The 24,200-nt window shown below is 38.5% G+C and overlaps 2 protein-coding genes across 5 annotated transcripts; one reads left to right on the top strand and one right to left on the bottom strand.

The window, feature by feature from the left end:
• The first annotated feature begins 69 nt into the window (after positions 1-69).
• On the top strand, positions 70-3,551 carry LOC121985653 (probable beta-1,3-galactosyltransferase 12). Its single transcript, XM_042539239.1, has 7 exons — positions 70-570; positions 1,670-1,822; positions 1,906-1,988; positions 2,060-2,159; positions 2,258-2,371; positions 2,854-2,996; positions 3,280-3,551. The coding sequence occupies exons 1-7, from the start codon at positions 131-133 to the stop codon at positions 3,381-3,383; spliced, it is 1,137 nt and encodes a 378-aa protein (XP_042395173.1). The 5' UTR covers positions 70-130; the 3' UTR covers positions 3,384-3,551.
• Positions 3,552-5,881: 2,330 nt separating this feature from the next.
• On the bottom strand, positions 5,882-8,636 carry LOC121985651 (dihydroceramide fatty acyl 2-hydroxylase FAH1-like). 4 transcript variants are annotated; one of them, XM_042539234.1, is made up of 8 exons: positions 8,489-8,636; positions 7,674-7,751; positions 7,291-7,383; positions 7,018-7,214; positions 6,819-6,924; positions 6,534-6,680; positions 6,319-6,438; positions 5,882-6,228 (listed from the first exon to the last, which is right to left on the bottom strand). In XM_042539234.1, the coding sequence occupies exons 2-7, from the start codon at positions 7,722-7,724 to the stop codon at positions 6,319-6,321; spliced, it is 714 nt and encodes a 237-aa protein (XP_042395168.1). In that variant the 5' UTR covers positions 7,725-7,751; positions 8,489-8,636; the 3' UTR covers positions 5,882-6,228. The 4 variants fall into 4 exon arrangements, with proteins under 4 accessions (XP_042395168.1, XP_042395171.1, XP_042395169.1 ...); XM_042539237.1 differs by having other exon boundaries at positions 5,882-6,219; positions 8,489-8,630; XM_042539235.1 differs by having other exon boundaries at positions 8,528-8,630.
• Between the last annotated feature and the right edge of the window lie 15,564 nt (positions 8,637-24,200).

The raw sequence follows: 24,200 nt of genomic DNA, 5'->3' as shown, positions 1-24,200 counted from the left end.
CACAAGGTTGAACGGGTTTGTTTCCGGCCCGGAACGGCCCATTAATACTTGTAAATAAAACCGTCCCACCACCGGACTGCACTCCAGCGCAGTGTCGACCAGCTGATAATTGCTCGCGTTAATTACGGAAATGCCACAGCACAACCACTCCAGCGCTTACGACTTCGTCGATGACGACGACGACCTCCTAAAGAAGAAGAGGAAGCCGCCGTACAAAGCCCCCCTCTTCCTTCCCACTAGCTCTACCGGCCCCTCACGTCGCATCGTTGCCCTCGTCCTCATCATCGCCGCCGCCTGCGTTGCAATCGGTGTTTCCGGGATCGCATTCGCGGCCGCTGCACTCCGTCGGCCTCCGCGGATCGTCACTGTATTCCGATGTGGCCGTGCCGAGGACACCCTCCGTACTTTCAGATCCAAGTCCCTCGCCGCCGCCGGCCGGGAGGAGGAGGTCGTGGCGCAGAGGCCGAAGGTGCTCGCAGTGGTCGGCGTCTATACTGGGTTTGGGGCGGCAGATCGTCGAGCTGCGCTACGTTCTACCTGGTTCCCCTCTGATTCCGATGCCTTGTGGCGGTAAGATCTCTTCTCTACTAAATCTCCGCTTACCCGCTTGAATCTTCGATATATGGCGTCTGATCTTTAGTGTAAATCTGATAGATCACTAATTTTTAACATCAATGTGGAATTCGATTCATATCTGTTTACAATCGACTCAGTTTGCCATCTTCGTTCTTGAGTTGATGAACTATCAGGTCTAAATGTGGATCGAGGTGGGGGTTGAGGGATATTTGAAGTTTTAGTTATTTTGAATCCTGAGCTACGAAATTATCAGAATATTGCTTTTTTATAGGTCTTTAGTTGTATGAGTTCTTGAATCTGGAGATGCAAGGATAACAGTTTTAAATGTGGATCAATGAAAGAGGATCTTCTTTCAGGCCTATAAGGATGTTCGCAATTATAGTTTTAGGGCAGATGAAACACCAGAATTATAAGTCGAAGAGGGAAAGAGAACTCAAGAGTGTTTCATGAGCTCAACCTTGAGTTGCTGCCTACTGGTACATCAAGGCTAAACACTCTACTATCAAATTAAAAGAAACTGACACTCAAAACCGGAAAATTAGTAAAATCAGTTTCGAATTTATGTTTATTATCTTCTTCCATTCTTTGTTGCATCACATAAATTTTACAAAATTTGTCACTATCTTTTATGATTATCTTCTGCAATGAACTTTTTCTATTTCACAATTTTCTCAAATAGAGCCATAGTTTATAGTTCTTTAGATGAGTATTGAGATTGTGTAACCGTATTGTACCTATACTCACTGAGTACATTAATACTAGTATACTACAATAAGTAGCAATTGAAGTGTATGGAATACACCAGCTTGATGGTATGTGATCCGTTGCTTCCCACTAATTGTGGAACTGCTTTAACTACTATCATGTCATGAGAAATAGTTGAAACTTAAAAGCAGCAATGCCTTGCAGAGTTCTATGTAACATCAGTACCTTGTTTTCGTATAGGAGATGCATGGGTCATTTTGGGTTTTATAGAGAAATCTTCTAGAATAAAGTTAAGTAGTTTAGATATATCAAACTAATACATGTCTAAGATTCCCTTTCCATCATATATTAGAGCTGTCATCATGTATGGGAAAAACTCTTGTTGCAGCTTGGATCATGATACTGGATTGGCTCTTAGATTTGTGATTGGGTGGACAAAGGATTCGAAGAATATGACAACTCTGCGAAAGGAAATAGACATGCACCATGACTTCCTTCTTATAGATGCTGATGAAGATAACTTGAATTTGTCCCATAAGACGTGAGAAGCCACTTGTTTTGGTATATTATTTTGTTCTTGGTTTCAGCAGATCCATGAGATTTAACGTGATTCCTATTTTCTAGGTTAGAATTTTTCAAAGCAGCTTTCAACCTTTTTGATGCAGAGTTTTATGTGAAAGCTGATGATGATATATATTTGCGGCCAGGTAAGCTATTTTGTTTCAAGTATTTTTGAGGTCATTCTTATTATCTGACAATTTCCTTTAGTTTTAATCAGACCGACTTGCTACACTTCTTGCCAAGGATCGAGCACATCGTCTTAGTTATATTGGTTGCATGAAAAAAGGCCCTGTAGTCACAGACCCAGATATGAAATGGTAGATGCTACTGCAGAATAATTTCTTTGAGCTTCATGTTTTGGTATTTATGATAGAGTGAATGCCTCTTCTCCAGAATAATAGTTGTCAAACCGCAGGTATGAAAGTTCAGGCAAGTTGATCGGCGACGAATACTTTCTCCATGCTCATGGCCCAATATATGCTCTCTCTGCTGATTCTGTAGCTTTTTTGGTAAATGCCAGGAATGATAGGTTAGTTGTTTCGCTGTATCCTTCAGTAGTATTGATGGTTAATTATGAATTAATATACTAAAATGAATTTCTTTCCATGTTCTTTCTTCATGCAGAAAATATCATTAAATTATATTTTTGTTCTGAAGTCATACTAAAGCTGTTATTTTAAAAGTTTAAATTACTCTTAGGATGATTTTGCGTTTTCTGCTCAATTTTAGAACATCCATAGACAAATATGGCCATTTCATGTTGTAATTCCGTAATAAAATGCACACTGTTACTAGAAAAGTCAAAAAAATTGTAACCTGCTGTTGCTGCGGGACAAGACTTCTTTGGATTTTGAATTTGCTTCATCTAAATCGCATCACTTTTGTGTAAAATTTTCATCACGCTGACTCAATTTCTTCGCACTTTATTTATTTATTTATTTATTTTGAAAGTTTAGCAATATGATTTGTTTTGCTGCTCCTGATTGTACTTGACTAAACTCAATCTTTCAGTTTGAGGTTTTTCGATAATGAGGACGTCACTATTGGTTCATGGATGCTTGCCATGAATGTCGATCATGAAGATAATAAAGCTCTGTGTGAGCCCATATGCAGTCCCACATCTATTGCTGTCTGGAGCAACCCAAGATGCTTAGGTATGTTAGTCTATCGGATTCCACTCGTTTGGTTTTGTCGATAGCCTTGATTCATTCCCAGTTCCAATGCTTTTTTTAGTTAAAAATTAACCATCAACACCATATACTGTCTCTAGATCTTGTTCTTTTAATGATCTTCAGACTTTGTAAATCTTGACATGCAACTTTACATGCTGGCCAATTCTATGGCTTGGTATTTCGGCTCTTTGGAAAAAGAAATAAAAGATGATATATATTATGCAATGCATGACTAGAACAATAACATTTGAGGAAATAATGGCAGATCCCTGCAACCTTCAGGACAAATTGATGGAGCTTCACAATATCAGCAGTTGCTCAAACAGCTCTACATTGCCTCCAGAAGGCGACGACGACGATGAGCGCTAGTGCGTTGGTTCAAGCAATTTTTCTGACAATATACTCGTGATCGCCATGTGTTACATTATTGACAACACAAACATTGCATCGACCTTTTCGGTTACTTCATTACCTGATGTAATTAGCTGCTGCCACAGTGTCCATACCACGGAGTACATGTAAACTTTGTCGTACATTTTTATAATGTATTTGTTTTGGGTATTTCGAAAAAAGAGGTGAGTATGCTAACTCATGGAACCAAGTTACTAAAGAATCTGAAGAGGAAAATGTGGAGGGTTCCCATTGAAATGAACTTTCAACCATATGAAAGAAAAGTTGTGGTTTGTATTGAAAATTTAAACTTCTCTTTCTAAGAAAACATTTTGTTGTAATTTAATGTCTTCAACATGCGCCTATAAATAGCTGAAGAAACATCAAGTGCAAGAACTGAATCATATGGTTCATCTTCTGTTGGCATGCCACGCTACCATAACAAGGTTATAAATAAGAACCACAAAGAGATTGAAAATGGCAAATGCTTGATCATGTTTAAATGATTGGACAAAAATATCGAAACAGATGGCAATCTACAAACAACTCTCCACATTTTTGCATGATCAAACGTTATAGTGGGCTCTAACAACCGGTTGAACTGATTGTGTTGACTCTCACAGTCGGTTGAACCGAACCGATTGGCTAAGTCTGGTTTCAAGAAAGGAAGAACCCATCAAAAAAAAATATGACTGTAACTGAATAAATTTTGATTGTTAATTAGTGATTGATTGTTTTAGAAGGGGAGCTTTGACGTAACGATAAAGTTGTTACACGAGTTTGAATTTTGAAAATAATCTTTTACAAAAAGTAAAATAAAATTACGTATAATGGATCCATCATTGAGACCCATATGACGGGAGTTTCATATACCAAGCTATTCTTTTTTTAATTAGCGACTGATTTTAAAATTAATCGCTAATTTAACAACGGATTTTACAATCGATCGCTAATTTAATGACCGGATTTACAATCAGTGGGTATTTTAATATAACGGTCGTTAATTTAATGACCATAATTAGTAAGTTGTCGAGTTACGATATTCAGGCCCTTCTCTTTTCTGTACATGTAAACTATGTTTATAGAACGATTTACTAAATTTGTAAATGATTAGTTTATCAAAATATTAATTTTAAAATTAATACTGATTGAGATTCTGGATGGTTTCTGATTCGGTCTGGTCCGAGATCAAGAATGAGATGACGTGGTAAAGTAATTATGACGAATTAATTTTGATCGGTGGATATAAGTTTGGTTGCTTCTTATCAATAGGTTGGCTTTCTTTAAGCCAGGCTTTCTTTAGGTCATATTTCAATAGACTGACTACCTTCAAGTCGAGCTTTCTTCATATTGCTTTGCAGAATGCCGAATAGCAGGGAGGTATAAGGACGGAGTCACGTATTATCCTCCCCGAGCTTTAGCGAGGGGTTCTGATGAGTTGATAAAGGAAGAATGTAAGAGAGGGAGGAAGAAGAAAATTTAATCAGGTAGATTGGTAGTCTGGAGGCTTTTATTTTCGATTAACCCAGAATCAACCTGGATAGATCAGCTCGGATAGGTTAGCCCTTCTAACTCTACGATTGAGGAGGTCCTTTGTTCAAAGGTCTGAAAAAACTTAAGGAAAAGATTATAAGAGTGGTCAAGTCAAACCTTTATAAAATTCCTCCGACACTCAAGTTAAACCTAGAAGAAAAGGTGGAGAAAAAAATGGAAAAATGTAAAGAGAGTAAAGAGGTCTGAAATTGCTTCTCTTGATACTACCTGTTACCGTTAAATAGAAAGTTAAAGGGTAGCCCTGGTTCCTAAAGGGCACACCTCTTCTTTTTTTTACTGAGGGATGACTCGTTTTATTATTTGTGCTTTAACAACCGCATCCCTTGGCTCGTTAAACTAAACAAATAAGCTTAAACATATATGTGCCTAAACACATATCTGTTCAATTTGTTAACGTTGTAAACAATATTCGTGAATAATGTTTATGAATCATATTCATTAATAAAACTCTTTTCAATATGCTAAATAAATAAATTTAAATTACCAAACTCAATAACCAATTAAAAAACTAAAAATTTTAAACAATCAAATAAACTTGAATTAAGAGCTCGATAATATCTAAATGAACCAAGCTCAAGCCAAGCTTGAATTGAGAGCTCGATAACATTTAAACGAACCAAGCTCAAGCCAAACTTCAAATAAACTCAAGCTTATAAAAAATAAACCAAACTAAAACAATCATTTCAAAAGTTTGATTCATTTTAAACTCGACTTGGTTCAGTTACCTTATCAAACAAACTTGAATACCTTAAAACTCGACTTGATTCGTTTACAGCCCTACGCTAAAGACTTGTGGCAATTAAAATTAGGGTAATGATGTAACCAAAACAACTGTAAAGCACATGGCAGGGAGCGTGACAAATGTCTAGCTAACATCTTATTATTTCTCCAGTTTAAAACCAAAAGGAGTAAAACGGGGATTCTGAGAAAAATGACTTCTAACAGCACCAACTTGAATATAGTGAAAGAACATTGTTAGGGCATTACGGGATGATCGCAAAAGTTCTGCCTCATACATAAATGATCAGATGTTGCAAACTAGGTAAATGCCCTGTACAAATGATGAATTATTTTGCATGAGAAGAATTAGAATAAGACTTGACTATTCAAGATCAATACAACTACTGATGCGACAGAATTTGAAGTACACAGGATGCAAATGAATGCCACGAGAACAGAAAACTAGTTTCCGTAGAGCTCCATGCCAAGTTGATCTTGGGAACCAAAAATAGAACCAGCAGCAAAAAATTACTAACGGAATCTGCAAGAGCTATAAAGCAAGAAGCTAAATCAGTAAGGAAACACAGTCACAATTTTAGAATCTAAGCTTGACAAATTTTTTTTGGACACTGTATATTACCTAAGTGGTCTTAGAAGGTGATTTTTGTGAAGGCAATGTACCAAAGATAATATCCCATAGTGAAGAAGTTATTCCAAAGCCCTTGTTTTGAATCCTGAAGTGATGATTCAGATGATACCGCTGCAATCGAAAAAGGAACCATTTACCGACCAAATACGTGATTGAATTGCCAAAAAAGTCAAGCATTCCTTGGATATAATTGTGATTATGCAAACCTTCAACTTTTTGCTTGGCTCTCTCGTAGGTCGTCCATGATGCAGATAGTAGTGAGTACAGTCATAAATAACATAACCCAACAACCCACCTCCGAACAAGGCAGGAGATAATGTCGGAGAGCTGATTAATTTAACAAGATTCCAGAACTAGAAAAAACATATTGAAAAAAACAGTTAGCCTCCAATGCCACGAAGAAGTCTGGCTAGTAATTTAAATTTCCAAGGAATATAAAAAAAATTCAAATCATAAATTCATACTTTTGCATTCAAGAATGACTAACTTACTGGTAGACATAAAATAGCTGTAGCAGCAGGGGGGAAAACTAGTCGCAGTCCATCCATGGGATGTTTGTGATGGCAACCATGAAGAAGATAATGTGCAGTGTTTCCCCTGTAGCACAGTTATGGTAGTTTCATTAATCACAATTGAGTTATATATCAATCTAACTTCTCTGGAAGCAGTCATTCTTTTTGTTACACCTACCAATAGCTTTTAGTTTCAATGTGGAAAACGAAGCGATGCAATGAGTACTCGACCAAGGTCCATAGAAGTACTCCGGTGACAACCATCAAAGCTAACAGAGAGAGTGTAATGCCCCTTTCTACAGACATTGCTAAACACCAACAAACAACCGGCAGCCATATCACAGGAACTGCCCACCAGACTGTCCGTGTTAAGAACTGGTAAATGAAAAGCAGGTGATTAAAGTAGACCAAAAAAAATTTAGTGGGCTGGTAAATAAGAATTGTGTATTACCTCCAAGATTTCATTTTGAAAAAAGCGCGGGCCTTCCTTGCTAACTATAGGTTGATGAACCCATTCTTGATAAGCTTCTTCCAGATGACCAACCTAAAATATTTGCAACAGCTTAATTAGTACCAAGTTACTTGACTAATAATGCAAAACATGAAGTACCAAATAATAAATAAAGGCATAGAATATATTTCTATGATGAGTTAAAGAAGAAAGCATTTAATGTTGATGCTATACTCATTTGTGAAGAGAAAGATAAAATTTCTCCAACACACATTTGAGGTAGATGAGACAATAAGACATAATTCATCATTTGCTAGTAGCTGATGTTAACTATCCTAGCTACCACAAAAGAAAACAAGAGAAGAAACTTCAGAGAATTGCACCTGAAAAACGAGTGGCTTATTCAAATCAACAGTGAACTCCTGTGCAACCATTTTGGTGCTTTATATTACTTAAATACACTGCAAATATAAGCGATAAGTTATACCATAAGAAGAATCAAGGCGTTCAATCAATGGATTTTACCGAAAAGATGTGCAAATATCTAGCAAAGGAACAAGTAGAGGTGCAAGCCTACTTCAAATCTAGCAACAATTTCTTTCATCGCATATGCTAATGGAACCTAATGAAATAATTACTAATTATACTGAAATTAAAACCTGAACATCTTAGCAAATCAAACTTTCTAGATTTTCAAAGGTCTAATGCCGAAACAGTCAGAGAACCACAAATCTAACTCGGTGTATATAATGCATCTAACAATCCTGTAAGCAAATTTCTACTGACCAAAACTAAGTTTCTCATTTAAACAGCAAAAGTTTGAGACAATCATAAAACTGAGAAGAATGGCAACAAAGGGAGAGGAGCGGAGAAAAGGACCATAAATGAAAAGATCTCCATAAATCCTAACCACATTATCAAAGCAAAGAAACAGATCTGCTTCTCCTTAATTAAGAGCAAACAACATCTCAACAATTCAAAAAAAAAAAAAAAAAAAAAAAAAAATGTGGTCGGACGGCTGTCATTCAGGCCAGATAAAGAACCACAAGTGATCAAAACGAGATCAAATCGCGAAAAAAACAAAAGCAAAAAAAAACACGAAAAGGACAAATCCAATGTTAGATCAAGCGATGAGATTCGTCCCCAAGGGAAAAAAAACAAAAAAAAAAACAAAAGGCACAACAAAGAATCGACGTACCAAAACAATGAGACGGGTGTGGTAACCCTTAAAAATCACCTTCCGAGCTCTCCTCTTCCTCTCGACGTCGCCAAGCGAAGAAGAAGAGGCGAGGAGAACGGACGGGGATGACGAAGGGGCTGAAAGCTGTGGCCTGTGCTATATTATGCGTTGCAGCTGTTTTTAGCGAGTTCGGGTCCGGAATTGAATCGACGCCGTCAGTTCCAACGGAATCTCCGGATGCCACCTGAACCGCTCCATTATCCTCGACCGGATGCCGTCCGTCATCGTCACAGTAACGGTTCCGGTACGATCGATGATAATCGGACGTGGTATTAAGAATACCGCACATGCTGATTTAATTTTCTAGAAACGAGGACATTTTTAAAATTTTATATATTAAATTTTTTATTTCTCTTCCTTCCCTTTCCTCCTAAACAAGCTTTTCCTCCCTTGTAAACAAAGAAAAGATTAATTCTTACTTTCCTTCTCTTTTCCATCATTTCCCTCACTTCTACTATTAATTGTTTACTTTTCTTCTCTTTTCCTTCCTTCCCCTCACTTCTCCTACTATTAATAAACCTTCCTTCATCTTGTCCAAATAGTTAATGTCTTCCTTCCTTCCCCTCACTTCTCCTACTATTAATAAACCTTCCTTCATCTTGTCCAAATAGTTAATGTCTTCCTGCTGCTATTTATCAAAGGTATATGGTAGTTTTGTTTATACCAAAGGGCACAAATAAAAATATGAAATTTCCCTTTTACCCCTCTTGTCAATATGTCAACCTCTTCTCCTCAATCATCATTTTCCAAACATCCAAGTTATATTTTGAATTAAAAATCATTTTATGGCTGGATGCACATCCACTCACCCCTCTCTCTTCCTCCATCCCTCTACCTAATTTTATAAACACGAAATGATCATGAACCTCCTCCGCTTGCCATACTTGAAGGCGTTGAAATTCCATTTTGTTTAAATTTTTCTGTACAAAATTGTACAAGTACAGAACTTTTCCTAGCAACTCGCATGTTCGATTAGACATGTGTTTGATTAATCAAGCAAGTTCTTGACGGATCAAAGTACACCTTGATCGAAGTACAAGATCGCTGGCCTCTTGTGTTGGTATTCCAAAAACAATACAAAGAAAACTAACTAATTACGCAGTGGAATTAAAGAACTAGTTGTACCTTTTCTTTGTAGCTAAAGACCTCTTAATCTTCTGTCGTATTCCTCTCCTCTTCTTGGACATCGTGTGGGCGACGATCTACCAAGACAACACTGTTAGGACCGATGATCGCGGCTAGAGAGGGGGGGTGTGAATAACCGACCCCAAATCTTCTGTTTCTTCCTACGATTAGGGTTAGCGCAGCTGAAATAACTAAATAGAAACGAAAGCGGAGAATAGCAAACCTCAAACTCGTCGATGTAACGAGGTTCGGAGATGAAACTCCTACTCCTCGGCGTGTCCGTAAGGTGGACGAAGCCTATCAATCCGTCGGTGGATGAGTCCCCGGAAAACCGGCTAATGTAACACTCCTTATGGGTGGAGAAACCTCGCCACAATGTTTTGCAAAAGCAATACAGGAGATACAAAGAAGAGCAAGAACAAAATACACAATGAATGTACAAATACTCGCTTGCCTTCTCGTCGACTGAAGTCCCGGATGAAGCACCAACTTCACGGACGAATGCTAACAAGCAACTCAGTCAAAGAAGCTCCCCCGAAGCTTCGGAGCTCAGTAAAGCTCAAGCACAGCTTTAAGAAGAATAGCAGCTCAAGGAGGAAGAAGAAGAAGCAGTAGCAGCCCTCGATCTCTTCTTATAACCTCTGATCTCCTGAGCCAACCTGCGAACCTGCAAGCAAAAAAACCAGAACACAGGAGCCCGAAATAACCTAGTCGTTGAGTCATAACGGCTAGTGCTGGACCGATCAGGCTAGACCGATCGCGTCAACTCGATCGGTCTTGGGACCGATCAGAGACGAGCATCGCGAGATCGGTCCAGGAAGAGTCTGATCGGTCCCTTGGACCGATCAACCTTCTCCTTCTTCTCTCGTTTGCTTCGATCGGTCTTCGCACCGATCGATAATCCATGAAGCATTCTGTTGATTACCGATCGGTCACCGCATCGATCAGCAGACACCGGATCGGTCCCCAGATCGATCCAGAGCTTGGTTTTTGCCCAAACCTTCCAAACCAACATCCGGTCAACCTTGACCTGTTGGTACATCATGCTTAGCATCCGATCACTCCCTTGACCTGCTAAGACTCCCCACCAAGTGTCCGGTCAATCCCTTTGACCCACTTGGACTTTTCTCTTCGTGTCAAGTATTCGGTCACTCCCTTGACCTACTTGACCTTCTCAACACCAGATGTCCGATCACCCTTGATCCATTTGGATTTTCCCTTGCCCGGCTTCACTTACCAGGACTTTCACCTAGCTTCACTCACTAGGGTTTTCACCTGGCTTCACTCACCAGGATTTCCAATCTGCCCAGCTTCACTCACCAGGACTTTCCAACTGCCTGGCTTCACTCACCAGGACTTTCCCACTGCCTGGCTTCACTCACCAGGACTTTTCCGTTTGCCTGGCTTCACTCACCAGGACTTTCCACATCCGGTCCAGAGAACGAGCTACCGAGCCCTCTCTGACCACAGTTCGGAGAACGAGCTACCGAGCCCTCTCCGACATCCATTCGGTCCAGAGAACGAGCTCCCGAGCCCTCTCTGACCACAATCCGGAGAACGAGCTACCGAGCCCTCTCCGACTTCCCATGTGCCAAGTCTCCATACTTGGATTTTTCCCGTGCCAAGTCTCCATACTTGGACTTTTCCCGTGCCAAGCTCCCTGCTTGGACTTTTCCCGTGCCAAGCTCCCTGCTTGGACTTTTCCGAGTCAGGTCAACTCACCTCGGGTCAACCAGGTCAACCTTGACCACGGGTTGCACCCACAATCTCCCAAGCTTGTATCCTTGTCAAACATCAAGATACAACTTTTCTGTTCACGTTAAACATTGTCAAACATAACTCGTCAAACATCAAAACACAACTCGAGTCAAGTCAACTCGAGTCTGGTCAACCAGGTCAACCTTGACCTAAGGTTGCACCAACAATCTCTCCCTTTTTGATGTTTGACAAAACTCATAATCAAACCCATAATCAAGTTAGGTTAACCCGATAACCTAACTTAGGTTTTCTAATGTTCTTCCTTGAACATTCTCCCCAAACCTACACTCTCCCCCTTTTTGACATACATCAAAAAGAGTGAATCAAGGTCAAGAGTTTCTTCCCAATGAAAGTCTCATACCTTTCATTGAAACTCTTAATTTTCCCCTTGATACTAAGGTCAACAATTAACTTAGTGATAATCCCATATCACTCAAGTCTTTAGAGTAAAAACTCCCCCTAAAAGTCAACTCCCCCTTGACTAATAGGTAAAACTCCCCCTTGACCATTGCACCAACAATGTCTTGGAGAGTTTCAAACCTTTAGAAATCCAAAACACAAACTGTGTTTTAACTTTCAGCTGAAATTTCAGACAACTAGGTCGAAAATCAGTATTTTGGCACGCCCGATCGGTCACCAGACCGATCAGGATCCCTCTGGATCGATCACAGTGACCGATCCAACCTTCCCTGGATCGGTCCAGGGACCGATCCAGGTACTGATAGGTTCTGATTTCTTATTTTCCTTCAGCGAAATTCAGAAACCCCTAATAAATTACAGAAAATTTCAAAAATTGTGAAGTTTTGAGGATACATTCCTCATAACATATACTATCATGGAAAAATAGTTTTCTATGAAAATAAGTTCCATTTTCAAATCTTGATACAAAGTTCAAAAGTCTTTGAAATAACTCAAAGTTAACTCATCTTTGTATCACTTTGCTCAATGATGAATGCTATCACTAGAAAAGCTTCATCAAGGTTTTTCAAATCAATTTTGAAATGATTTTAAATCATTTAATTTAGGACCACAATCTTTGGGCTAAATGTACATGACTTGTACATAAGCTTTCCCTATGATCCCCAATTTAGAATTAGGCTCATCTAGGTACAAGAACTATGCACCTTGATCCTAACTCATCATCCTAATATCTCACACACATCTAAGGTGTATCAAAAACACATCCAAGTCAATTTTGATGTGAGATATGGATTTAGGTTAGCTTATTCTAAGTTCTCATGCATTTTTCTAAACAACAATTTGATCTCCATATCAATTGTGTTTCTTATCCTTAGATCAATTTCATTGATTATAAATGCAAGAAATGATGACATGGCATAAAATGATATCATAAATGAAAACATGTTCCAATGTCATGATGTCATGGCATAAAGTATGAAACTTAAATAGAGCATGACATTTAACTAACCTAAGCATTATCATGACATTTCAAATGATCATAAATTAAATATGATGTCATGACATGGCATATGGCAAACAATATATGGCAAATAACATGTAAAGGTATAGAAAATACCTAATTCTAGTCTTAGTTGCCATTTTTGATAATTTCGATCATTTTTCCATAAATTCTATATTCCTAAGTGTGATAGACCTCAAATCATATACCAAAGATGTTTAGATCACTATGTGCCAATTAGATTGACTCTAGACAACTCCTCAAATTTGATTGGCACATTCTAATCACCTTAGGAATAAGTCTTAATTTCATTTTCAAGGCTTGATTATACCTTGAAAAATCCTAAAGTGCCACCTTTTGCCATGATTAGGTTAACTACCTATTCAAGTAAGGTTGGCACACCCTAACTCATCTAGCGTGATGAGATCACGCTCCTAGGAACCCAATACCTATTTGAGCTCATTGGGTTCACTAAGTATTCACTAGGGATGACTTCCCTAGCAACCCTTCTAATGACCCTCCTAGGCTTTGAAGCCTTGGTCATTTGGGACTCATCAAGATCAACTCTAGGGGTGACTCCCCTTGTGACCTTGGTGATGGTCTTCCTAGCCCTAGATTTTATTCCATAATCGAATGGAACATTGTGATAAGTGGGCTTGACCACTTGGGACTTAGGTTTGTGACCCAAACCTTTCTTGTCCTTGGACATTGGTTTTTGACCCTTAAACCCTAGAGATGACTTCTCCAAGTTCTTAAGAGCCTTTTCCAAAGTTTCAAGTCTGGACCTCAAGACATGATTCTCCTTCTCTAATACCTCAATTTTTAATTTTTCATTTTTCTTTGAGGTATTCCTAGGCATGTGTCTAGTTGATTTGGGATTTCTACCTAGGTTCTCCTTAGCCTTAGATGAGTTAGTCCTAGGGTTGGCTTTCCTAGTGTTATCCTTATCTAGGCTCACATGTTTGGCACCTAAGCATATGTATTGATTTCTATAATTATCATGCTTATCATTATTGTCAATTGCAATCAAACTAGTAGCATGCATCTTACTAGTATTGCAATAATGTGCCTTAGAGATTTCCTTAGGGTTTGCCTTAGCTCCCCCTATCGATGTGCTCGTCTTCTTGTCCTTGTGAGGTTGCCTCCCCCTCGGACATTGACTCCTATAGTGTCCCCTTTGATTGCATTGAAAGCACACCACGTGCTCTTTGCCTTTGCGTATCGGGACTCCGGCTTTCTTGACCTTTGGCGCCGGTGGAGACTTTCTAATCCTCTTTGGACACTTACTCTTGTAGTGCCCAAATTCCCTACACTCAAAGCACATTATGTGTAATTTGCTAGAAATTATAATGCTTGAGTTACCTAGGTTTGAGGATGGATGAAAGCTCTCTTCTTCATCCCTTCCGGAGGTAGACGCTTCTTCTTCTTCTTGCTCCGAACTTGAAGAAGAACTCTCCTCCTCTTCTTCTTTAGATGTTGAGTGGCCCTCAACTTCCAAATCCATTCCTCCATGAAGTGAGCTACTTGGCTCACTTGACTCCTCTTCATGGCTTGAAGTGGAGTTCCCCTCATGGAACTTAGCCAAGTTGTTCCACAACTCCTTGGCATTGTTGTATCCACCTATCTTACATAGAATGTCATTAGGTAATGAGAATTCAAATACTTTCATTACCTCATCGTTGATTGTGGAATGGTGGATTTGTTCCCTTGTCCACTTCTTCTTCTCGAGTGGTTTTCCTTCCTTATCCATTGGAGGCTTGAAACCTAATTGAACACAACTCCAATTTTCAAGGTTAGTCATAAGAAAATACCTCATTCTTACCTTCCAATACGCGAAGTCGTCGCGGTCATAGAAAGGTGGAATGGTGATGTCTTCTCCGAGTTGATCCATCTCTAGCTTGTGCTCCCTCGGGTGTTAATCCGGCGAACAGCGACCTCACTCTGATACCACTTGTTAGGACCGATGATCGCGGCTAGAGAGGGGGGTGTGAATAGCCGACCCCAAATCTTCCGTTTCTTCCTACGATTAGGGTTAGCGCAGCGGAAATAACTAAATAGAAACGAAAGCGGAGAATAGCAAACCTCAAACTCGTCTATGTAACGAGGTTCGGAGATGAAACTCCTACTCCTCGGCGTGTCCGTAAGGTGGACGAAGTCTATCAATCCGTCGGTGGATGAGTCCCCGGAAAATTGGCTAATGTAACACTCCTTATGGGTGGAGAAACCTCGCCACAATGTTTTGCAAAAGCAATACAGGAGATACAAAGAAGAGCAAGAACAAAATACACAATGAATGTACAAATACTCGTTTGCCTTCTCGTCGACTGAAGTCCCAGATGAAGCACCAACTTCACGGACGAATGCTAACAAGCAACTCAGTCAAAGAAGCTCCCCCGAAGCTTCGGAGCTCAGCAAAGCTCAAGCACAGCTTTAAGAAGAATAGCAGCTCAAGGAGGAAGAAGAAGAAGCAGTAGCATCCCTCGATCTCTTCTTATAACCTCTGATCTCCTGAGCCAACCTGCGAACCTGCAAGCAAAAAGACCAGAACACAGGAGCCCGAAATAACCTAGCCGTTGAGTCACAACGGCTAGTGCTGGACCGATCAGGCTCCAACCTGATCGGTCCACACTGTCCCTGATCGGTCTTAGGGACCGATCAGGCTAAGCCTGGACCGATCAGGCTATGTCCCGATCGGTCCAGGAGGAGTCTGATCGGTCCCTTGCACCGATAAACTTTTCTCCTTCTTCTCTTCTGTTTGCTTCCTGATCGGTCTTCAGACCGATCAGATAATCCACAGAAGCATTCTGTTTGATTACTGATCGGTCACTAGACCGATCAGCCGTATCACTGGATCGGTCCCCAGATCGATCCAGAGCTTGGTTTTTGCCCAAACCTTCCAAACCAACATCCGGTCAACCTTGACCTGTTGGTATATCATACTTAGCATCCGATCACTCCCTTGACCTGCTAAGACTCCCCACCAAGTGTCCGGTCAATCCCTTTGACCCACTTGGACTTTTCTCTTCGTGTCAAGTATCCGGTCACTCCCTTGACCTACTTGACCTTCTCAACACCAGATGTCCGATCACCCTTGATCCATCTGGATTTTCCCTTGCCCGACTTCACTTACTAGGACTTTCACCTAGCTTCACTCACTAGGGTTTTCACCTGGCTTCACTCACCAAGATTTCCAATCTGCCCGGCTTCACTCACCAGGACTTTCCAACTGCCTGGCTTCACTCACCAGGACTTTCCCACTGCCTGACTTCACTCACCAGGACTTTTCCGTCTGCCTGGCTTCACTCACCAGGACTTTCCACATCTGGTCCAGAGAACGAGCTACCGAGCCCTCTCTGACCACAGTTCGGAGAACGAGCTACCGAGCCCTCTCCGACTTCCATCCGGTCCAGAGAACGAGCTCCCGAGCCCTCTCTGACCACAGTCCGGAGAACGAGCTACCGAGCCCTCTCCGACTTCCATTCGGTCCAGAGAACGAGCTCCCGAGCCCTCTCTGACCACAGTCCGGAGAACGAGCTACCGAGCCATCTCCGACTTCCCATGTGCCAAGCTTCCATACTTGGACTTCTCCGTGCCAAGTCTCCATACTTGGACTTTTCCCGTGCCAAGTCTCCATACTTGGACTTTTCCCGTGCCAAGCTCCCTGCTTGGACTTTTCCCGTGCCAAGCTCCCTGCTTGGACTTTTCCGAGTCAGGTCAACTCACCTCGGGTCAACCAGGTCAACCTTGACCACGAGTTGCACCCACAATCTCCCAAGCTTGTATCCTTGTCAAACATCAAGATACAACTTTTCTGTTCACGTTAAACATTGTCAAACATAACTCGTCAAACATCAAAACACAACTCGAGTCAAGTCAACTCGAGTCTGGTCAACCAGGTTAACCTTGACCTAAGGTTGCACCAACAAACACCACCCTCCTTCTCTCCTCGAGTTCCAAACCGCCGGCTACAAAAGGAGCTCTTAGGATGGGACATCTTCTCTTCTTCTTCCTCTTCTCCAAGCCCTCGCCCACCAAGGAGGATAAGCAAGAGCCGCCGACCCCTAGCAAGGAAGCAGTGTCGACCCTAAGGAAGGAGAGATGAGGGGGGCGCCAACCCTTAGGAAGGTGGAGGAGGCTTGTGGGAATTATGTGTCGCCGGCCCTAGCAAGGGAAGAGAGGCATCGACCACAAGGAGGAGAAGAGAGAAAATTAGGAAAATTAGGTTTTAGGGGGCACCACCTACTCCTTTTATAACCTTTGTCGTCGGTTACAAAGAAAGAAAAATAACGGAATTATGTTAAGAAAAAATCTCCCTTTCTATAACCTTGTTAAACCAAACCAAGTTTAAACCAAACCAAGTTATGGATGAGTGGATACAAGGCTTTATATAGAGGCTACAACAGGGACTTAGAGGATGAATTGGTTTAGGCCTCCTGATGGGCTTGGGCTTGGGCTTCTTGTGTTCGGAACGAACACCCAAACCAAGTTCATCAATAATAACTCAAACCACTAAAAGATTATTATTGAACTACCGCACCAATCCCATATTACAATATATGTTCCTTCTTATCATGAGTGCATTAATCTCCCCGTGTTTAAGATATCGTATGTCCGTTAATTAAATGAGTTACTGACAACTCAATTAATTAACATATGATTCCAAGAGTAGTACCACTCAACTTTATTATTATACCGGACTAAGTCAACTTGCAGGGTTTACATGATAATCCTTATGAGCTCCTCAAGAGGACATCATCAACCTAAATAATTAGGACACAGTTTCCTCCTATAATCAACAACACATCATATAAATAATACTATCTCCCAACTCATCGGGCCTATTGATTTAACGAATAAATCTCACCCATTAATAAGTTAAAGAAATAAATATTAAGTATACGTGCTTGTTATTATATAGGGATTAAGAGGACACATATCCATAATAACAGAGGTTCTGTTCTTTTATGTAGTAAGTATAAATCGAACAACCTCAAACGGTCCTGCTCAATACACACAAAGTGTACTAGTGTAATTTTATAGTCAAGACAGACTAATATCAAATTACACTATAATCGTTCCAATGGTTTGCCCCAATTCATCTTGGTTGTGAGCTACTATTTATAATTTATAAGAAACCGATAACATGATCTTCTGTGTGACATCACACACCATGTTATTTACAATATAAATTAAATGGACAACTGCATTGACATATATATAAATATAAAATACAAACATTTGACCAAAGTGATTCTCATTTCAAAATATTTCAAAACAGATGTTTATACAAAAACTAGGCTTATAGTATACATCATAACAATACCTTTTCGTGTTGTTTGGCAGGATTGCAAAAGACTATTTAGGGTTTAGGGATATTGTTGTAAGAGTTTCAAGAGAAGAGTTCAAAAGACAATAGCGATTAAGAACGTCGACGTTGAAGGACAAACTTCTAGCAAGAGTGGAATTAGTAGAAGAATACAATTAAAGATTTAGCGATGTATGTATACATTTAATATTGTAAAATAAGGTTGTGATATAAAAAAATTACAGTTTGGTAGCAAAGGGTGATGACAAAAATCATGCTTATGGTTTCATTGGATGTGTGGAGAATAAATATTCAACAACACCTGCAATATGATGTACTCCAATACTTAATCAGTTTGCAAGGTGCTCTACTATGATGCTAGATTTTAGCTAGACCTTGCTCATGCATATTAGGTTGAAATGGTAGGTATCAACAGGTTGGGCCTGATATGCGATCATATCAGACCCACTTTCTTCCTTGATCAAAATTTTAGTTTGATACCATATTTACCTTCTCCTCGCTCAATCCTTCATAGTGATTGTGTGTTTGCATAAATTCAATTACCCTAGGTTCATCAATGTGTTTTGACCAAAACTCACTTATGGACCTAAACTTATTTGATTACACTCATTTAACATGTTGTTAGTTTCTGTGGTTGTAAGGAGTTAAATTGTGCTATTCATTGCTTATTTAGGTCTCTCAGTGATGATCCAATGTTACGAGAAGTTTCTACTTCAATGCGGTCCTGATATGGGATCATATCAAGTCCAATGTGATCTTTGGTTAAAACTTTACTTTTACACCATATATACCTTTTCCTCGCTCAACCCTTCCTAGTGGTTGAAATTATGCAAAATTACAAAAATCCTAAGTCCATATCAATCGGATTGTGCCACAACCACTGATAAATTATGAAAATCTAATATGTACACCATATACTTGGTCTTTGTTAAATTAGTATGTAAAACAACATTTGATTATGTAGTTGTAAGTTTGCTAAATTAGTTTATAATTGATTTATTAGGGATGATCATATCACTAAAGAAATTCTCTCTGAGATATGGAATACAGTTGCAAATTCTTGCATTGGACATGGAGCTAATGTAGGAGAATTATCTAGAATAAATATTTCATCGTCTTTGGAATATAGTGGTGTGTAGAATATAAATAGAAATATAAGGAGCAATTTGACATTTAATCTAAATAAAGAAGCAAATATTCTAGAAGATGAGGTTCTAAATCCTTGTACAACACTTGGTGATTACTTTGAGCGTACTTGGAGTGAGGAGGAAGGGCATTATACCCGAATTAGAGGGGACTTATAATGCTAGACAGATGTACAAGAATTCTTAGCTGATGATATGAAGATTGAACAATATGAAATTCCTCTAGAGCAGTATAGTGACTTAGAGGAGGAGTTCCCAATAGTTGATGATCCATGTATTCTAAATTTTCTATTGCTCCAAAGGCCAATTGAAGAGGCAATAAATGAGCATGAATTTTATGTTGGACAGATTTTTCCGTCTCGACAAGAGTTCAAGAATGCATTTGTGAAACATACCATGGTTAAACATATGAGATATAACTCAGTTGACACCTGAAAAAATAAAGTAAAAGCTGTCTGCTTCAATCAACCATGTACATAGAGAGTAGTTGGTCGGTGGATGTAGAGTTTACTGTTACGAAATATGTAAAGGAGCACCAATATGGCACCATTAGGGAAAGTGTTTATCATCAAGTATATTCTTCCTCCTTTGTAGCGTCTTTTGTTGAAGAGCAATTTGTTGCTAATGACCAATATAAATAAAGTATGATTATATCTGATATAAAAGTTAGGTTTGAAGTGATCATATCATACAGAGAAACATACATAGCTCAGGAGAAAGCGATGAAAAAAGTTGTTGAAGATTATGACCAAGCTTATAGAGATCTTCCATCATATCTGCATGAGTTAAGAGTCAAGGATCCTAAAACCTATGTAGCACTACACAGGAATGATGATAATCAGTTCTAACGTTATTTTTGGGGTTTTGGAGTTTGTTGAAGAGTATTCATGTCTTATATTCACAAATTAATCAGAATTAATGCCGCACATCTAAGAGGAAAGTATCCAAGTGTGTTGTTGATGGCTACAACAATTGATGTTAATGGCAATGTCCTCCCAATAGCCTTTGGAATTGCTGAAGTTTAATGTGAGTCTGCTTGGGAGTGATTTTTGGATCATATGAAGAGATTCTTTACTATTAATGCACAGTCAATAAGCATAGTATCAGATAGACATCGCGACATTATATCAGTAGTTAGGAAAGTCTACCCAACTGCCCATTATGCTTTCTATTGCCATTATATGTCTTGTAATATGGTAATAGACACTGACAGTAGGTCAGGTTTAGGCTATTTTGGGCAGCAGTTCAAGCAAACACAACACTCTAATATGATCTCATAATACAATCCATACTTGAAAAATATTGAGATGCCCATAATTGACTTCAGAACATTGACCCTAAAAGATGGGCTAATGCACACTTTAGTGAGAGAAGATACACAATGCTAACCACCAATTGTGTAGAGAGTTTAAATGTTTTGTTCAAGCATACATGTGAACTTCTCATAGATAGGTTAATTAATAATACCAGAAGAAAGGTAGCACAATGGTTCTTTAATTGTAGAGAGGAAGTCTCAAAATGATATGTTGTTTTGACACCTCATGCTACCAAAGAAAATGATTCAAGGAGAGAGAAAGCTAAACGATATAAAGTCCACCCCTACTCTTAATCCGAAATGGAACTAAAGACATGGGGTGCTTCATTCATTGTTGATTTAGAAATAAAATATTGTAACCGCGAAGAGTTTCAAATTTCAGGACTACCTTGTTCATATTCTATTGTCGTTATCATTCATCGAAACATAGATATACTCACATATTATGAGCATTATTTTCATTTATAGAATTAGAATGCGACATACATGGATCGTATTTACCCTTGTCGAAGCAAGAAATTTTGGCCTAGGGGCGTAAACAATATTATAGTTCTATGTCCCTGTAGCCTTGTGCAGCTGGGTTGGCAAAAGAAGATACAAATCGAGTCGAAACATAATGAGAAGGTAAAAATCAAATGCAGCCTGTGCAAACAACTGGGTCATAATCGGAAGAGTTATAAAATGTCGCTAGCTCCCAGTTCTTGACTTACTTGTATATGTATAAAGGAATATTCTGTTTGATTTATATAGTTGTAATCAGGAGGAGTGGATCCATATATTTTGTATGCAGTGCATCCGTAGAATTATAAGAAAAATAGTTATGCACAGTGATGTTACTGTTATATCTTTGTATGTAGTATTTATTTTTTAATACAGTGTTATCTATGATAAGAGAAGTGTAAACCAATCCCAGCAAGGAAGAACTAATACTTACACTATATCTCCATTTTGTAAAATAAAAACACACTAGCAGTTGTGAATATTCAAAAATATAATAGGCTTAGTCCAACTGTGCATTTCAATTCAACAGGTTGGGGTTGGAAATTTCAAAGTCTTATAAATTTATTTTAAACTATAAATAAGTTATGACTTAAACATAATGATTGTTGTTGTGCTTGAAAAAGAAAATGGGACACCAGTTGCTGTTCATTGAATAAAAATTAGGTGCACTGTTCTATGTTAACTAGCACTTAGCAAGAATTTTATTTGTAGTGGTTATAACTAAGTTTTGACACCATATATAGCTTCTCCTCTCTCAAAACCTTCAGAGAGAACATGAATTTAAAGAAATCTAAGTATCGTAGGGTCATCAGTGGATTTTGGTCAAAATCCACTAATGGAACTAGACACCTCTGATTGCACATATTTCAAATCTTGTGAGTTTCTGTTATTGCAAGGACTCTAATGGTACTATCTATTACTGATTTAAAGCTCTCTAGAGGTGATCAAACGTTATAAAAAATTTCAACCTCATTGTGGGCCTGATATGGAATACTATCAGGCTCGATGTGGGCCTAATATGGTATAATATCAGGCCCACATTGGCCTAATAGGTTGGGGTCTTGCCCGCTTTGTTCAACCGATCACTACCAAGTTTCTAATCCCGATATCAAAAATTTGAGATCATCTCTCCCTTCTATAAACTAAAAACTTACTACGGGTTGTGAATTAGTATAGAAATTCCAATAGGCTAGATCCAACAATGGGTTTTAAGTCTACAGCATGGGATAGGAATTTTCTAATAGTATTTTAACATACCTTTAATATCTAATTAAGTTTTAACTTAAAAATAAATTGGTGGATGTTGTTTTTTAACTTAAATTGTGTTCATTAAAATCCATAAGGTTCACATGTTCTGTGGCAACTGGCACGGAGCAAGAATTTCTTAGATAGGCTTTATAACTAATTTTTGACACCATATTTAGCTTCTCCTCTCTCAAACCTTTATAGGGAACATGATTTTAAATAAATCCAAGTACCGTAGGGCCATTAGTAGGTTTTGGTCAAAACCTAATGATGAACCTAGACACCTCTGATTGCACTCATTCCAATTCTTGTGAATTTCTGATATTTCAAGGACTTCAACGGTGCTATCCATTACTGATTTAAAGCTCTCTAGAGGTGATCAAACGTTACAAAAAATTCTAGCCTCATTTTGGGCCAGATATGGAATAATATCAGGCCCAACGTGAGTCTGATATGGTATAATATTAGGCCCACATTGAGCATGATATGGTATCATATCAGGCCTAACATTGGCCTGATAGGTATCTAAAACTTGATACCATCTCTTCCTTGTATAAACTAAAAACTTAATTACTATGAGTTGTGAATTAGTATAGAAATTCCAATAGGCTAGGTCCAATAATGAGTTTTAAGTCCATAGCGTGGGGTAGGAAATTTCTAATAGTAGTGTATCATAGCTTTAATCTCTAACTAAGTTTTAACTTAAAAATAAATTGGTGGTTGTTGTTTTTGTAACTTAAATGGTGTTCATTAAAATCTATAGCTTCTCCTATCTCAAACCTTCCTGTGGAACATAAATTTGAAGAAATCCAAATATCCTAAAAAAAAAGGAGTAATATATAGAATAAAATAAATAGATAAAATATTAAATAAATTAATTAAAATTTTAAAAAATAGAAAAAAACAAATAATATATATATACAAATCAGGTGCACTCTTCCGTGCCAACTAGCACGGAGCAAGAACTTCTTAGCTAGGATTTATAACTAAGTTTTGACACCATATATAGCTTCTCCTCTCTTAAACCTTTATAGGAAATGTGATTTTAAATAAATCCAAGTACCATAGGGCCATTAGTGGATTTTGGTTAAAACTCACTAATGGACCTAAACACCTCTGATTACACCCATTTCAATTCTTTTAAGTTTTTGGTATTGCAAGGACTCCAACGGTGCTATTCATTACTGATTTAAATCTCTCTAGAGGTGATCAAATGTTACAAAAAATTTCAACCGCTTTTTGGGCCTGATATGGAATACTATCAGACTCAACGTGAGCCTGATATGGTGTAATATCAGGCCCACGTTAGGCCTGATATGATACCATATCAAGCCCAACATTGGCCTGATAGGTTTCTAAAACTTGAGACCACATCTCCCTTCTATAAACTAAAAATTTGCTATAGGTTGTCAATTAGTACAGAAATTCCAATAGGTTAGGTCCAACAATGGGTTTTAAGTCTATAGTGTGGGATAGGAAATTTCTAATAGTATTATAACATAGCTTTAATCTCTAACTAAGTTTTGACTTAAAAATAAATTGGTTGTTATTTTTTTTGTAACTTAAATGGTGTTCATTAAAATTCATAGCTTCTCCTCTCTCAAACTTTCTTATAGAACGTGAATTTGAAGGAATCCAAATATCCTAAAAAAAAAGAAGTAATATATGGAATAAAATAAATAGATAAAATATTAAATAAATAAATTATTTTTTAAAAAAAAATAGAGTAAAAACAAATAAAATAAAAATATTAATATTAAGGCTTCTCCTCTCTCGGTTGTTGTTCATTGAATACAAATCAGGTGCACTATTTCATGCCAACTGGTACGGAGCAA

This window comes from Zingiber officinale, chromosome 5B (genome assembly GCF_018446385.1).
Source record: "Zingiber officinale cultivar Zhangliang chromosome 5B, Zo_v1.1, whole genome shotgun sequence".
In the NCBI taxonomy this organism is placed as follows: Eukaryota; Viridiplantae; Streptophyta; class Magnoliopsida; order Zingiberales; family Zingiberaceae; genus Zingiber; species Zingiber officinale.
This window is presented reverse-complemented; position numbering and strand designations above follow the sequence as displayed.

Bases quoted from the DNA above. Each gene is read 5' to 3' on its own strand.
- LOC121985651 (XM_042539234.1), bottom strand. From the start codon at position 7,724: ATGGTTGCACAGGAGTTCACTGTTGATTTGAATAAGCCACTCGTTTTT. The intron at 7,384-7,673 runs GTGCAATTCTCT...CAAATATTTTAG, and splicing joins ATAAGCCACTCGTTTTTCAG to GTTGGTCATCTGGAAGAAGC. The intron at 7,215-7,290 runs GTAATACACAAT...TTCATTTACCAG, and splicing joins TTCAAAATGAAATCTTGGAG to TTCTTAACACGGACAGTCTG.
- LOC121985653 (XM_042539239.1), top strand. From the start codon at position 131: ATGCCACAGCACAACCACTCCAGCGCTTACGACTTCGTCGATGACGAC. The intron at 1,989-2,059 runs GTAAGCTATTTT...AGTTTTAATCAG, and splicing joins TGATATATATTTGCGGCCAG to ACCGACTTGCTACACTTCTT. The intron at 2,372-2,853 runs GTTAGTTGTTTC...TCAATCTTTCAG, and splicing joins GTAAATGCCAGGAATGATAG to TTTGAGGTTTTTCGATAATG.